We start from the raw sequence: 14741 nt of genomic DNA, 5'->3' as shown, positions 1-14741 counted from the left end.
CCAACCTTCCAAATAAGTGGATGACCTGCTCTGCTTCCGGTTGCTGTTGCCTAAACTTAACCTAAATTATTACTAGGCAGATCACATCAACAGAGTGACTTTGTTTTGGGGGAGTGTTATCACCTTTGTTAAACAATGTTCTGAATCCATCTTTGCTTTGAAATATTTCATGCACACACTTAAACTGGTCAACAACCAGCTCCAACACCATTATAACTAAACCCACAATATTATCTTTCAAGTGTTCTTCTTCTAAACACGATTAGTGCCGCTTTGGAGATTATATTAAATATGGAGAAATATGGAGTCCAGTTTCGACCTACATGTATGTTCCATACAGTAAAGGAGCCTTGAGACATGAACTCCTGACTATTGGTCATGTGTAATTTTTTTGTTTTGGTTTTGAAAGTGATAGTAGAATGTCATAGTGTATAAAACATTGCATAAAACATGTAATGTGACATAACCAACATTTGGTTTTACTTTGGAAAAGTGAAAGATGTGATGCTCAGAGAAAAAAATGCTGTAGTGCTGGACAGTGACAGTTGGCACTGTTATAAAATAAAACATTAACAAAATCTGTGATGTATGATAAATATTCATAACACAAAGTTAGCCCCCGCAGCTATGAACTAATAGACATTTATGACTTTAATGGTTGACTGAAACCCTAAGATTGATCACAGAGAGCAGTGTTCAAGCTAAAATTACCTGCAGTAAATAATTCAATGATGGAAATAACTCATGGTTGTGTCATGTGTGCAAAAGCCAGTTAACTCAGTCACGGCTGGAGAGGTTGCTACCAGGTTCTTAATTCATAAACAGTGACTGCAACACTGAAACAAACAAAGCACATTATCAGGTAATTTGTAAATGAAAGTTTTACTGAACTGATCACGACACACACAATAAAATACAATGATGAACAATTAATCAATGAAAGTGTTAGGGTTGTGTTTTGGGGCCTCCTGTTTGGTTCTGCTTGCATGTCCCCGTGTGTTTTCCTGCGTATTCCTGTTTCTCCTGCAGCAGAGCAGGGTGGGAGAGACCTACCTTTCTCTTGCCAACTCCGATATCCAGCTGAGACTCACCACCTGCAATCTACTCCACCCACTCATCAGATACTGAAGTACTGGCTCTTCCACTCCATCCCCGCCAGACTGTACCGTCATGTTGTTCAGTTACCTTCCACGCCAGAATTCAAGAGGTTTTGATTCCATATGTCCGTCTCTAATTTTCGTCTCCTGTGCTCTAGTTTCAATGTGTCCCCCCCAGCCTGCCCTGTCCCACTCTGCACCCCAGCGTCTCATCTGCCTCCCCGGCTTGTGGACTTCATCGATTTCTGCTCTCTCTTTTTTTGCAAACTCTCCGTGGCCACTGGCACTCACCTGCTACCTGGCTTCATCCTCCCAGGACCTACGTATTACCCTGCTGGAGGACCCTATAAAGACTCTCCAAGATAAGATTCTGTGAATTTGTTGGGTTTTTTTTTCTTGGAAAAGACTTCAATCCTAATTTTTGTAAAGACTGAATCCAGAGGAGTCTCTGTGAAAGTAGTTTTTAGTTCTTGTGAGATCTTCAGTTCCCTTTGCTATTTGCCTTGTGTCATGAGTGGCTTTCAGAATCAGAATCAGAATCAGAATTGTCTTTATTGTCATGTAAGTGAACAGAATCAGAATCAGAACTCCTTTATTTATAAAGGAATAAAGGAATATATAAATTCTTTTTCATACAGACATTGCATTTGCAGTTTTCCCGACCAAGAAAGAAAAGTGAAAGATATAAAAATAGGATAAACAAAAAACAAGATAAGTATAAATCTGAAATTACAGCTATTTAAATGTGTTAACAACCTAAAAATACAGCTATTTACATGTGTGAAACAATATATACATTGTATATATAAAAATATGTGTGTCCGTCAGTGCAGAGTTTAACAGTTTGATGGCGACAGGCAGGAATGATTTCCTGTGTCGCTCTGTGGTGCATCGTGGGATTCCACATTACTAGGAATTTGCCTTAGTGATTGGTGCATACATAAAACATAAAGGTGAGGTAGTACAAGAGTGAGGTAGTACAGAGTGGAAGTAGTGCAAGTAAGTGAAATAACAGTGCAGATGGTCAGCAGGTGGATCATGACAGGAGCATAGAACAGTGACTGTACTAAAGTAACTAAAGTGCAGAGCAGCATGTTAATCAGCTGGTGTTCAGCTGTCCAACAGCAGAGGGGAAGAAGCTGTTCTTGTGGCCTGAGGTTCTGGTCCGAATGGACCGTAACCTCCCATCTGAAGGGAGTTTCTCAAAGAGTCCATGTTCAGAGTGAGAAGGGTCAGCTGTGATCTGACCTGCACGCCTCAGAGTCCTGGAGGTGTACAGGTCTCGGAGAGATGGAAGGCTGCAGCCGATCACCTTCTCAGCAGACCTCACAGCACGCTGCAGTCTGTGCTTGTCCCTGGCAGTGGCCCCAGCGTACCACACTGTGATGGAGGAGGTGAGGATGGACTCAATGATGGCCGTGTAGGACTGAACCATCATCTTGACTGGCATCTTGAGTTTCCTCAGCTGCTGAAGGAAGAACATCCTCTGCTGGGCCCTTTTGATGAGGGAGCTGATGGTCAGCTCCCACTTGAGGTCCCGGGTGATGGTGGTACCCAGAAAGCGGAAGGAGTCCACCATGGAGATGGGGGTGTCTGTCAGGGTGAGGGGGAGCGATGGAGTTGGGACTGTCCGAAAATCTTTGATCATCTCTACTGTTTTCTGGGCGTTCAGCTCCAGGTGGTTGTTGCCGCACCAGGACACCAGACAGTCCACCTCCCTCCTGTAGGCAGACCCGTCCGAGATGAGTCCGATGAGGGTGGTGTCGTCTGCAAACTTTATCAGCTTGACAGACTGGTGGCCAGAGGTGCAGCAGATGGTGTAGAGCAGTGCTTCTCAATTATTTTCTGTTGCGCCCCCCCCCAGCAAGTAGAAAACAATTCGCGCCCCCCCCCACTCTCCGCCGCGACTATAAATAATAGTAATAATAATATGTAATAATATTTAATAATATGTAATAATAGGATGCTAACAATTCTCGCTGGTTTACTGAAGTAGCATTCACAAAGCGGGATGATTGTTGGCAATATTCGGCACGTTTTGGCTGAAAAAACTCCAGCGGCTTATCAGCATGATTGGGATGTAATGTCTTCAAGTGGGGCCTTAATTTATTTGGCTTCATGCTGTCCGCTGCCAGCATGTTTAGACACAGTAAACACACCGGTCTGTCGTCTCCCACTGCTGTCACAGTGAAGCCAAGCGCTACATATGCTTCATCATATTTCCTCGTCTTAGCTTTCGGGTGAGTTACTTTTGTCTCATTATCTTCGTCTCTCTCCGCCTTTCTTCTCATCCCTGTTAAAAATTTCTTCATGTTGTCTCTTAAGGGTTCGCTTACTGCACTTCATATCGCCGGCTCGGTGCAAAAAAGCCGCTACACCATAGAGCTAATACTCCCTGCGCACACTCTGACAATGAGAGCGCCACTGCCAACTACTGTAGTGGATGTGCAATTACACTTTATTCTAGTACGGCAAAAAAAGCATGTTCCCCAGGGTCACACGCGCCCCCCCTGGCATCGCACCGCGCCCCCCCAGGGGGGCGCGCCCCACTATTTGAGAAGCACTGGTGTAGAGGTAGAAGAGCAGAGGGGAAAGTACACAGCCCTGGGGGATTCCGGTGCTGATAGTCCCGGTGTCTGAGACATTCTTCCCAAGCCTGTGTGTGTATGTGTGAGTCAGATCAACTTATTTTTGTCCTGTGATGTGTGAATTTCTGTTCGTTGAGTTCCGTTCTCCTGTTCCTCGATCGAAATGCCTAGTTTCATTCCGTCCACAACCATGGAACCAATGATGAATGTGTGCTCTCCTGCGTGTGCCCTTTTAATTTATATTGAAAATTGAAGATGAACTTGTTAAGTGCTCCACTTATGTTACAAGAGTAAAGTCCTCTGTGTGATCTTTGATTAGAAACAGAGGAAACCAAAGAAACGGCAAACCACATGTTGTAGAATACACATAGTACACCTGTAGTCTGTGCCAGTACTGAGGTACTGAGGAAACAATCAGGTACGACTTGATAACTGATGAATCATTAATACTTCCTAATGGAGGACTATATGATGCTGGAGAAAAAACTGACAGATCCTGTTTCAGTGAATGCTTATGTAATGAGGCAGTAACTATGTTCTTGATGAACTCTGAACCAGTAGGTTAATGGCACAGCACTCGATAACCAATGGTTAGCAGTTAGTTCCTTGTTCATTTCTCATATGTTCCCTCCAAAAGTGCTACCCAGGGCAATAAAGGAAGAATGTTGCAGAAAGACTGAATGTAAGACACATGTGAAAGTTAGTCATTCTGTGATCCACAGCTGATTGAGATGGTGAAGGGACACTTCTGTTTCTTCTGACACAGGGCTGTTGATCCATGAGTGGACAGTAAATGTATTTGGAAAGGTCGGCGTTGTAGTTTGTCTGTATTTGTCGCAGCATAATGACTGTTTAACATGACAATACAAAACGTGTGGAGAAGCAAAGCCTTCTGTATCTGTGTATATTTATACACACACACACAGTCATGTTTTCATCAGTACTTGGGATATTACATAGACTTACTTGCCTAGTCATCATTATCATAATGTCTATCATTATCTACAGTTCCAATACTTCTGGTATTATTGCTGTTGCTATGCATCTCTGTTTGTGTGCTCCTTCTCTCACCCTCACCCCCCTCCCCCTTTCTCTCTCTCTCTCTCCCTCAACCTAACCGGTCAAGGCAGATGGCTGTCCATCTTGAGCTGGGGTCTGCTGGGTTTCTGCCTTCAAAAAGGCAATTTTTCCTTGCCACTGTCACCAAGTACTTGCTCATCAGGGAATGTTGGGTTCTCTGTATTACAATTTAATTAAAGAGTTTAGTCTAGACCTGATCTAATTGGAAAGTGTCATGAGATTTTGTTGTGAAATGGTACTATATAAATAAACTGAATTGAAATTGAATTAATCCTAACCCTGATCTTAAAGCAAGTCTTCACTGTAATATTTAATGATATACACTGTGGAGACTTGCATTTTGTCCCCATAAGGTGGGTCCTCATAACCACTGTAATACACATCCACACACACACACCTCACTTGAAGTATGTTCTCTGTGCCAGACAATATTTTTACATATTTATTTATAGTTGAATTTGTGCTTTAAAAAGTTTCATGTGCAAAAATAAACATATGGGTGCGTTAAGAAAACTACAGTATCTCATTCTACAGAAAAATGTATTTTCATTCTTTCTGCATGCTGCCATATTTTGTTCTTTACATTAAAATTTAGTAATTAATCAATGTACATTTTTTGCAGGTATTGCAAAACTTTTAAGCAGCACGACTAAACTTAACAACAAGCTTGTACATGGTTATTAAAAGCAGTCGGTGTTACATCAGTTCATCTAATTATTTAATTCAATACAAAAAAAAAAAGACTTTAAATTTTTGTTTTCTTACTTCACTTGTCTATGTGTATGTTTTCTGAACTTGCAGTGTGCTGAGCTCTCAGGGCTATCATGAAAAACAGCCTTTTTGTCTAGCCTCTACACTCAAGGAGGGAAAGCAGGGCATGGACCAGGCAGTTCAGACAGGGAGAACTGTTGACCAGGGCTGGGGGATACTGTTGAGTGGCAGAGCAAATGAACACATCCTCTGTGGAAGAGGCAGAAAAAGAAGACTCTAGGGGTGAGTGACCAAAGACCCCGAGATAGTCAAGAAGCTCTGTTGTGCTGAAAGGGTCCAGCTGAGGTTATTTGGGCACCTGATTAAGACAATTCTTGGACGTCTCCCTCTGACGTTTTTTTGGAATGACCACCTGTGAGGAGAGCCCAGGGTGGATCCAGAACATGCTGGAGGATAACATTTTGCCTGGAAAAGCATAGAAATCCCCCAGGAGCGGCTGGAAAACACTGCTGTGCGGAAGGATGACTGATACCTTGCTTAATTTGCTGACCCCAAATGAGCAGAAGAAAATGAATAGATGGATAGATAGATAGATGGATGGATACATAGTTTAAAAAATAATCTTCATTCAAGGTCCATTCCCTAGCTTTTTCCCTTCTGCATCTTATTGTACTTATTAGTGGATGGAGTTTGCTCACTTGTCCTCATGTACCCTAATTTAGTCATGTAATGACGGATGTCGAAGTCATTAAAAAGTACATTAAAACACAGTACACTTCCCAATACAACTTTATTTAAACTTCTTTTCAATTTAGTGTTGTAAGGGAATTCTTCATTTTTAAGTATTTGGTGGTTAGCCAAATCTGTCCTTTAACAGTGCAACAAAACAGGCACAAAGCATCAGGTTTCAACATCTTCAAAATAATATTAACAGCACCTGAATTAGTACCTTGACCCGTATAATTACATAATAGATTTTATTTTCACAAGTCATAGCAGAAAAAAATGAAATTAATAATGGAATTGGAAAATGGGCCATTCCAATGCATCACCGCTAGTCTTATTACCATTTACCTGCTACATCAAGACAAAACATGTGCAGTGAATAGAGTTTATCCATATTAAACAGAAAGGGAGGGTTAAACAGCTGGCTGACATTGGCATGTAAATGTAGTCAATTAAGAGTTGTTGGACCACCACTCGTGACTGATAAGCTATTCATCATCCTCATACAGGACTTCATCTATGAGCACATCATTGTCGCCAACAGGAATTTCCTGACACAGCTGCTGCTTGAAGGCCAAGGCGATGGTGTAAGGCTTTCCTTTGGGGTGTCTGATGCAGCGCTCTAAGTAGGTGTCATAGAAGCCCTTCCCTCTTCCCAGACGCTTCCCCAACTTGTCAAAACCCAGGCCTGGCATCAAGATCAGGTCCAAACCTCCTGAATAATGAGAGCAGAAAGTGTAATCAGTAATAAAAGTCTGGAAAATGTCTGTCTTTGCCTGTAAAAACGAACAACCAAACCTTGTCCAAGATGTTGCTGTGTGTATATATTTGTCTACAAATATCTCAGCTAAGGCTTCATAAGACATTCATCTGTAGTGTTTTGAAAATACAAACAGTGTCACGAGTTTACAGAATGAAACTGCAGAGTCACGCATCAACCACTACTACTTTTTTGGGACTACTACTTTCCACATGATCCTGACAGCAGTGAACCAGAATGCCTCTTTGATCCACTCTGAAATAACCAACAGCTATTTGATCCCTTTTTAATTCGGTGTTCTCTCCGAACCCCCAGAGAATCCTGATCCCCTGACTTTAACAACAGATCAGATCCATGTTTACAACTGTAAAAAGACCCATCATGTGAGTGGAAATGACTCATGTGCATTCAGCATCTCAGCAGTGAAGGCTACTGAAGTTCAACTGACAGTATAAATAAAGAATTCAGGTTTTCCATAAATGTTTTTCAGTTTACTGTCAGGGGGAATCAGAAAGAGAGACTTACAACACTGCTGCGCTGGTGGAGGTCAGTGTGAACCCTGTTGATTATTTGGACAGTATATGGTCAAATACAAACTCCAGATCAACAAGTCAACACGTTGCTGTAAAATGCGCCTCTGTAATCAGAAACACATCTCCCTTCAAATGACAATTCACAAGAGATGTCTCATTTCTCCAAAGATATCTCCTCATTTCCTCTCTCCTCACATTTGCAAAAGACACAAAGCAAGGAAAACATGGATGCAATTTAGGAAAAGTACCCTCTCTCTTTTTGATCTTCATAGTTTCTCTGGAGAATCCAAAATGTGGTAAGTAACCAAATGTGATCTCTTTGCTTTGATGCTCAGTATATACCGTGTGTGATATTTACTCAGTTCAACTAGTTTCCGGGTCTGAACAGCAAAGCCAATGCAGATTAGCCTTGAACCTGCATTTTTTGATTAGCGGGAGTTTTGAATAAGAAGTCTGACCGTATGTAAGCTTAGCTTAGGAGAAAATGAACCTAGTTCACACTTGATCTATTACCTCAGTCAACAGTTTCCCATTAAGGTTATGGTCTCAGTCACTAGTTCCATATCTTCACCACAGCATTATGTTCGTTTTGTAAATTCTGGTCCCATTTAGAGGAAAACAGACAATAAACACAGGCAAAACAGATGGCAATGGCCATAACGCCAAACTCAAAACTTTGAGAGAGTATTCCACAAACCAGTGGGTGACATCATGCTGGCTATGTCCTCTTCTTTCAACCTATGATAATGTAAGACATTTTAATTTTTGAGCCTGTGTGTTTCTGTTTATTTACAGCAGCACCCTCTAGCTGGCTGATCCAGAGTAACATTCCAGCGGTAACACTTTACTTGACGGGTGAGTACACAACACATTCATAGCAGCTGTCATAAATTGCTACCACAAAAACGGCAATGCTGCTTTGAGATCGTTGAACCTTTAGGTTATCGCCATTCTGTCTTCACTATTTATGAAAGGCTGGCTATGAATGTTGTGTTGTGTCTTACGAAACAGTCGTGAATGCTTTGTGAGCAATTTATGACAGCTGCTATGAATGTGTTATGTACCGTACTCACCCGTCAAGTGAAGTGTTACCGTTCCAGCTAACTGGCTAAATTTGGTAGCAGCTGTTGTTTCCCCATGTGAATGGCTAAAACGTGAGGGAGCAGTGATATAATGAAATAAAAAGTGGCATGAAATTATGAAAAGTGTTACTGGGGAAAAAAAATGTAATTATTTCATAATTATCTATTTATTTATAAGGGGGTTTTTCTTTGCCACTGTCTGCTTGCTCGGGGGTTCAGGCTCTGGGTCTCTGTAAAGCATCTAGAGACAATTTTGATTGTATAAGGTGCTGTATAAATAAAACTGAATTGAATTGAAATTGAAATCTATTTAACACTGAACACTTTAGGGATTCATACATTGCAACAGTCTTTGCAGTAATAAATCAAACATACTCTCGCAGCTCATCAGATAATGTACAGATGTTCTTTTCACCATCACTCATGAAGTTACTGGAAAACAAGATGGATTCGTGTGGTTATTTATTTAAAGTATTTTTACAGTAACTGTTTGCAGGATGAACTCACATACTGATTCACCCCTAAATCTTATTTATCAATTTAAGATTAATGGACTATGATGGATGGAGTTATATGTTCATGTGGTTATTGTGTCCTTCTCAACACTGTGTGACATTACAGTGGTTTTCATTGGAAATGTGCCCATAGTGCTGTTTGAAATATCACCACTACTTATGCAATACTGCAAAACACATGCAGCGTGTGGTGCTGAAATAAAATTGTATATTCGATTATATTTTTAATCTGTGCAAGTGACCTCTGGTGTTTACTTACAGTTTACTGCAAATGGCTTATTGCTAAATATCATTTTAAAATCTATGCTGTTCATTGAAGTTGGCATCTTATTATCACATACACAACCCATCAGACTGGTGAGACAAAACAAGACATTTTGTGACATTACTTTGAGCTTTGGGAAACATATGGATTCAGCTGAAATCTAAACATACAAAGCCAAAGTTCAGAGGCCTAGTGGCTGACACAGAGAAACGATGGCATAAAACACAGCTGTAGTCATTAGCTTCGTGATCACTCGGATCAAACCTGATGCTCCACTGAAACCAAATACAGGAATACAGATGTTTTAGTAAATGCAGAGGTCAGATTAACATACTGAGTGGATGGGGAACCATGCAAATAGGTTTTATCCCTTCAAGACCACACATAAACCTCTATAGAGGACCAACAGCTCTCTCTGCTGGTGAATCTCATCACATCAGACATACAGTGGATAAAATCAGAGATCAGAATTTCCAAAAAATCCTATTATGACAGCATGTGTCTCCTGCCAGGCTGCTGAGCGGGCCTATCAGCCCAAGAGTCAATCACAGTGGACAGCAGCAGAGGAGGTTATACCACCGTCTGGGTCAAAAGTGCTTAAAGCCAACTTTACTGACAGTCATCACCGGAGCAGAGAGCATCCAAAAAGAAAAGAGTGTGGACTCTGCTGCCATCCACTTCCATCACAGTACAGTGGTTTGTGGACACACTGAGTTCATGCTGTTGCTCCTCCATCATTTTATGGACACAAATGCAAAAGTGCACTGATTCAACTGACAACATGTAGGTCAACTTTTACTCAAATCATTCACTTTCTAGTCCTAAATAGAACATCAGCTCAGTCGTAGAAAGTCTACTTATGAATGACTCCTGATTGACTTGAATGGAGGACGGGATAATTGGAAACAAATATAAAAATAAACATCATTAACACTAACACCAAGCTGCAGGTAGAAGCCCTCCTCCTCACGTTCCCAACCCTCCTCAGGTTATTAGGACATGTGGTCCCTGCATGGGATCGGGTTCACCTGCTGAGGTGGTCGCCAATCCCCTCCCCACAACAAGCCGAGGATCCTGACTAGAGTGGCACCCAATCCAGCAATCCAATCCAGAGGAAGCAACTGGCTACTGAGAAGTTCAAAAAGATGAACTTTACCCAGACTGAGCCAGGCTTAGTTTCAAAAGTTCATTACAACCACAATTTCAGGTGCTGTTCTGACTGTTTTTTGATTTTTCCTAACAAAGGTCCGTCAGTAAAGTATTTTCATTTGGTTTTCTTTCAGGTTAGTTGCATCTCTTATTTTAGGGGGGAGGATTAATCTGGTTTATTGTCATTGTGCAAAGAATGATGTTCAACTCGTCCAACACTTCCATCTATCACAAGCTAATGTTAGCTGCCAACCTTGACAAACCTGAGAGCAGCCCAGTGGGTCAAGGCTTCTACTGGTGAGACCGTAAGACAGAAGACAGTGTGCATGAACAAGGTTCAGGTCTGCTTGGCTGCCATCATTATGTATGAATGGTAATGATTATTGGCACGTTAGCACTTAACACTGACAAAATAGATAAAACAACCACCATTGCTGATCATTTTTCTTGCACAAGGGTGTGATGAAAAAACAAAACTAACAAAAATTATAAATGCTTAAGCTGCTTAATTTCTTAAGCTGTTGCAGAGCTATTGTTACGATGCTGGATGCAGGCTATAAAGTATACTATAATGAAATTACTATGTATTTACCAATATCATACAGTAATATATACATATTCTACAGGGGTCAAAAGGATGCTTACCATTGGACCTTACAAGTTTCTTTTCTTACCCATAGCCAGTGCTTCCTCTCTGCTGTTGTCGTCTTGAGCAGGCTGTCGGATGTTCCAGGATGTCAGAGGAAGCGTCTCCATGTCCTGCAGACTGTTCAGTTTCAACATGTCCATGTGGCTGCTGCTGCTCTCATATCTGGGAATGAAGCAGCTTTTACCCAATTTAAAGACATCTTTGATGATTTCCTCAGTGCGCACTTCATCGTCCATGTTGAGAAACACTGCAATCCGCTTACAGGTTACATACTTGGGGTGTCTGAACAGCTGAAAGGAAAACGCAGAGAGAGGAAATCTCTGTCAGAGCCCAGGCGTAGTCAATATAAATAAATAAAATCAAGATATAATTTTACATGACTGACTACAAAGCTCTGTTCTTCTGTGTAAATAACATCTTAATTAGTCAGGTGCCCAATTAGTTAGCAAAAAATAACTGATAACCGTGTCTGACTGTTTTCAGATTTCAGCGATTTGACGAGTAAAATGTTATTACAGATAGAAATAATGGGTCTAACTACAGAAAGAAGAGTCAAATTGTGGTAAACTGGAACGCTTTTTTAATGCCGTTTTGTTGCCCCTTAAATGGTCTTCTCAGGCTTCCGGTGTACGGTGTTGAACTAGCCTCATGAGCTTAAATCCTAACCATTTCTACCCTTCCATATAAGGCTTCCACCTGAGCCATCTCAAACATTTTTCTCTGTTTATCTGTTCTTTTGTGGCATATTCGTGGCATCTGTCATGGCTTGCTGCATTTTAACAAACTGCATAGCTGTTATTTTTGTTATATGATGTGCCCCTTGTTTTTTTTTTCTTTATTTTTTTAAGGCAGAGTGCTGAAATGGAAAATAGTTTTATAGCTTCAACAAGCCTCCTATATTAGTTCAAGCTAAAGAATTTAATTATGAACCAAAATGCTGTTGCTGCTTTGGATGAATTAATTTGTACTGTTTATTAAAGACAATATTTGGTGCTTTTAATAGGGGAAACTTTGGACCGGCTATTGAGGTGAACATGAAATCAATTTGGAAACAGTGACTTCTATATGGCAAATAGTGGTAATATGGAGAGCGTAAAGACTAGTTACCAAGAGACACCAGTCACCAGACTCAATCTAAAAAAATGACAATTTAAGAGTTACAACATTTACCAGCAGTTATATAACAGCTAGGTCTGGACTTTATAACTTCGGTCAGGGTAGTTGAAGAACCTGTATCAAATCGGCATGATTTATAAGCACCCAAATCACTTTATTTCACTCAATTTTACTGGCTGACAGCGGTTTACCCTCATGATGTTCTCTCTTCCATTGTAACAACACTGAACGTAACATTGTATCTGAGAGCTTCATGTTACACGAAGTGTAAGCCGAATTCAGTATATTGAACACATGAATTAAAATAAAGTAATAGGTCACATTCAAACATATGCATGTCTTCATGTCTGTGAATTCAGTGAAAACGTTTGATGGGAGTTTGCACTGACGTTCACTCCAGTGCACCCAGGACAGGCGGCGGGAATAACGTTTCTGCTCTAGCCTATTTACAGTTATCGACACTCATAGACTCCAAAACCAATGGTTTATCATAGAAATAATTTGAAAATCTTCCAGTCGGCGTTAACTTTCCCTTACCTTCTGTGAAACGACTAGAGACTGTCGCTGTTTCTCCTCGTCACTCAGCGCTGCAACGCGTCGCTTTATTTCTTTCCTTAAACCTTGTTTTGCTGCACGCAAGGCGGCCATTGTGCCTACGGTAACTTTAAAACAAGTCACGTTAAAACGGTTATCTAACTACGAGCTCTGTGAAGTGTGCCCTGCATGTGTTTACTGGGAGAACGCGATTTCGAAATCTTTCGCTTTTTTGGCTTCATGTAGGCCCGACTTTCCAAGTCAAACAAGTTAAACATTAACAAGTTTATCACCACATGTAAGACGAACGATTAAAAAAAGTTAGTAATGATTGTAGATGTAAGAAATTCAGGAGACTGTACAGACTCCACGCACCGTGTACCACTGCGCTTGTCTGTGATGTCAGCAGCGTGCCGGAAGTTCAGCAAGTAAAGGGCCAATCTGTAGTCTTTCAGCTGTCTGTCCTAAATTACATCGAACTCCACTACCGTTCTGACTTATAGATAATTTTAACATATTATCAACAACAATAATAATAACATATGTTATGTAACCATAGTTTACATAACGTAACCATAACCACAGTGGACATTTTCATGCAGAACATGAATTTTTACTTTTAAATAAGCAGGAGTAGGATTTTGAAAGGAAAATCCTTATTTTAGCTGTATTTTCACACATTTTTTTAAAAAAAATACTGCCATCCTGTGTTTCTCCACTTTCAGTAGGTAAGCACGTACTTTACAGGTACTGGAACCACAGCTTGAACAGGACTGTGAACCCCAGTCTTCTCCGGACAGAATCAGAATCAGAAGCCTTTGTCATTGTACAAGGAATACAACGAAATTGTAACAGCCCTGGAGTGGTGTTATTCTAAATCTACATTTAAGTATGTAAAAGACAAGACAAGACAAGACAACTTTATTTGTATAGCCCATTTTTACAAACCCCTCCTGCAGAGAACTGCAGGAAGAGCTGCTGCTCTTCCTTGAAGTGTTTTACACGTACTTCTTAAAGATTTCTCATATTTTTCATATTTGTAGTTTTGGCTATATGACTGAATTGTGATAGATGCACTGTGGTAACCTGATTACTTTGTTCCACTGAAAAACATGCAGGTTATATTTTGTTTTAGGAAAGTCGCTGCCAGCAATCACACTGAAGTTACATCTCCCAAAGCTAAAAGTACTTGGTTTCATTATTTCTTGATGATGTGTCGTGTTACTCCTTACATGCTGCTGTCATGCAACTTTATAATGGCCCATTAGACAAGTGGATGGCGCTTCATGGTGTTGTAAAAGAAGAAGAAGAATAATTAAGAATCACTTTATTGACAGTATATATATTTTTACATACACACACTGAATTCGTCTTCTGCATTTGACCCATCCTTAGTTGAACACACACATGCAACACCCGGCAAATTACATGCAGTGAAACACACAGGGACCAACTTTAGGGTTAAGTGCCTTGCTCAAGGGCACATCAGTCAGCTAATGGGGGGGCATTTTCTCATTAATCACTCCACCACACCCAAATTTTTCCTGGCCGTCCAGTGTGGGAATCGAACCTGCGACCTTCCGATCACAAGTCGCTTCTCCAACCTCTAGGCCATGGCCTGCGCCCAGACACACACAACAAAGTAGTAAGAAAAAAGCAAACACAGGTAGCGAGCAGGTCTCTGCACATACATACACAACCACACACTTCAAGATAGATTTCTTCAAATCTCTGCATTGTTTTTCGTCCGCTTATTTCCTTTAAATCTTTTTAAAAATACTTATTTTTCTTTCATATTAACCTTTTTCTCTTATACTTAGGTTTCAAATTTTCTAATTTCTTTTAAACCAGGCCCACTCAACTGGCGGCTGGCGGGTCCACCCAGCCCGGAAGCATTCTCTGAGCGGCCCAAGCCAGCATTCACAAACCTGATCTA

The 14741-nt window shown here is 40.8% G+C and overlaps 1 protein-coding gene across 2 annotated transcripts; it reads right to left on the bottom strand.

The window, feature by feature from the left end:
- Window positions 1-6247: 6247 nt before the first annotated feature.
- mthfs (5,10-methenyltetrahydrofolate synthetase (5-formyltetrahydrofolate cyclo-ligase)) lies at window positions 6248-13301 on the bottom strand. 2 transcript variants are annotated; one of them, XM_046389608.1, is made up of 3 exons: window positions 13181-13301; window positions 11181-11445; window positions 6248-6917 (listed from the first exon to the last, which is right to left on the bottom strand). In XM_046389608.1, exons 2-3 carry the CDS (start codon window positions 11389-11391, stop codon window positions 6691-6693), a joined length of 438 nt encoding a protein of 145 aa, XP_046245564.1. In that variant the 5' UTR covers window positions 11392-11445; window positions 13181-13301; the 3' UTR covers window positions 6248-6690. The 2 variants fall into 2 exon arrangements, with proteins under 2 accessions (XP_046245564.1, XP_046245475.1); XM_046389519.1 differs by lacking the exon at window positions 13181-13301 and adding an exon at window positions 12809-13174.
- Window positions 13302-14741: the final 1440 nt, after the last annotated feature.

Source organism: Scatophagus argus, chromosome 1 (assembly GCF_020382885.2).
Source record: "Scatophagus argus isolate fScaArg1 chromosome 1, fScaArg1.pri, whole genome shotgun sequence".
Taxonomy (NCBI): domain Eukaryota; kingdom Metazoa; phylum Chordata; class Actinopteri; family Scatophagidae; genus Scatophagus; species Scatophagus argus.
The sequence above is the reverse complement of the archived record's forward strand: the minus strand, read 5'-3'. Positions and strand labels throughout refer to the sequence as shown.

Excerpts from the sequence above, each read along its gene's own strand:
- mthfs (XM_046389519.1), bottom strand. The coding sequence starts at position 12,919 with ATGGCCGCCTTGCGTGCAGCAAAACAAGGTTTAAGGAAAGAAATAAAG. Across the intron at positions 11,446-12,808 it reads CTCTAGTCGTTTCACAGAAG|CTGTTCAGACACCCCAAGTA; the intron begins GTAAGGGAAAGT and ends TTTTCCTTTCAG. Across the intron at positions 6,918-11,180 it reads AGAGGAAGCACTGGCTATGG|GAGGTTTGGACCTGATCTTG; the intron begins GTAAGAAAAGAA and ends CTCATTATTCAG.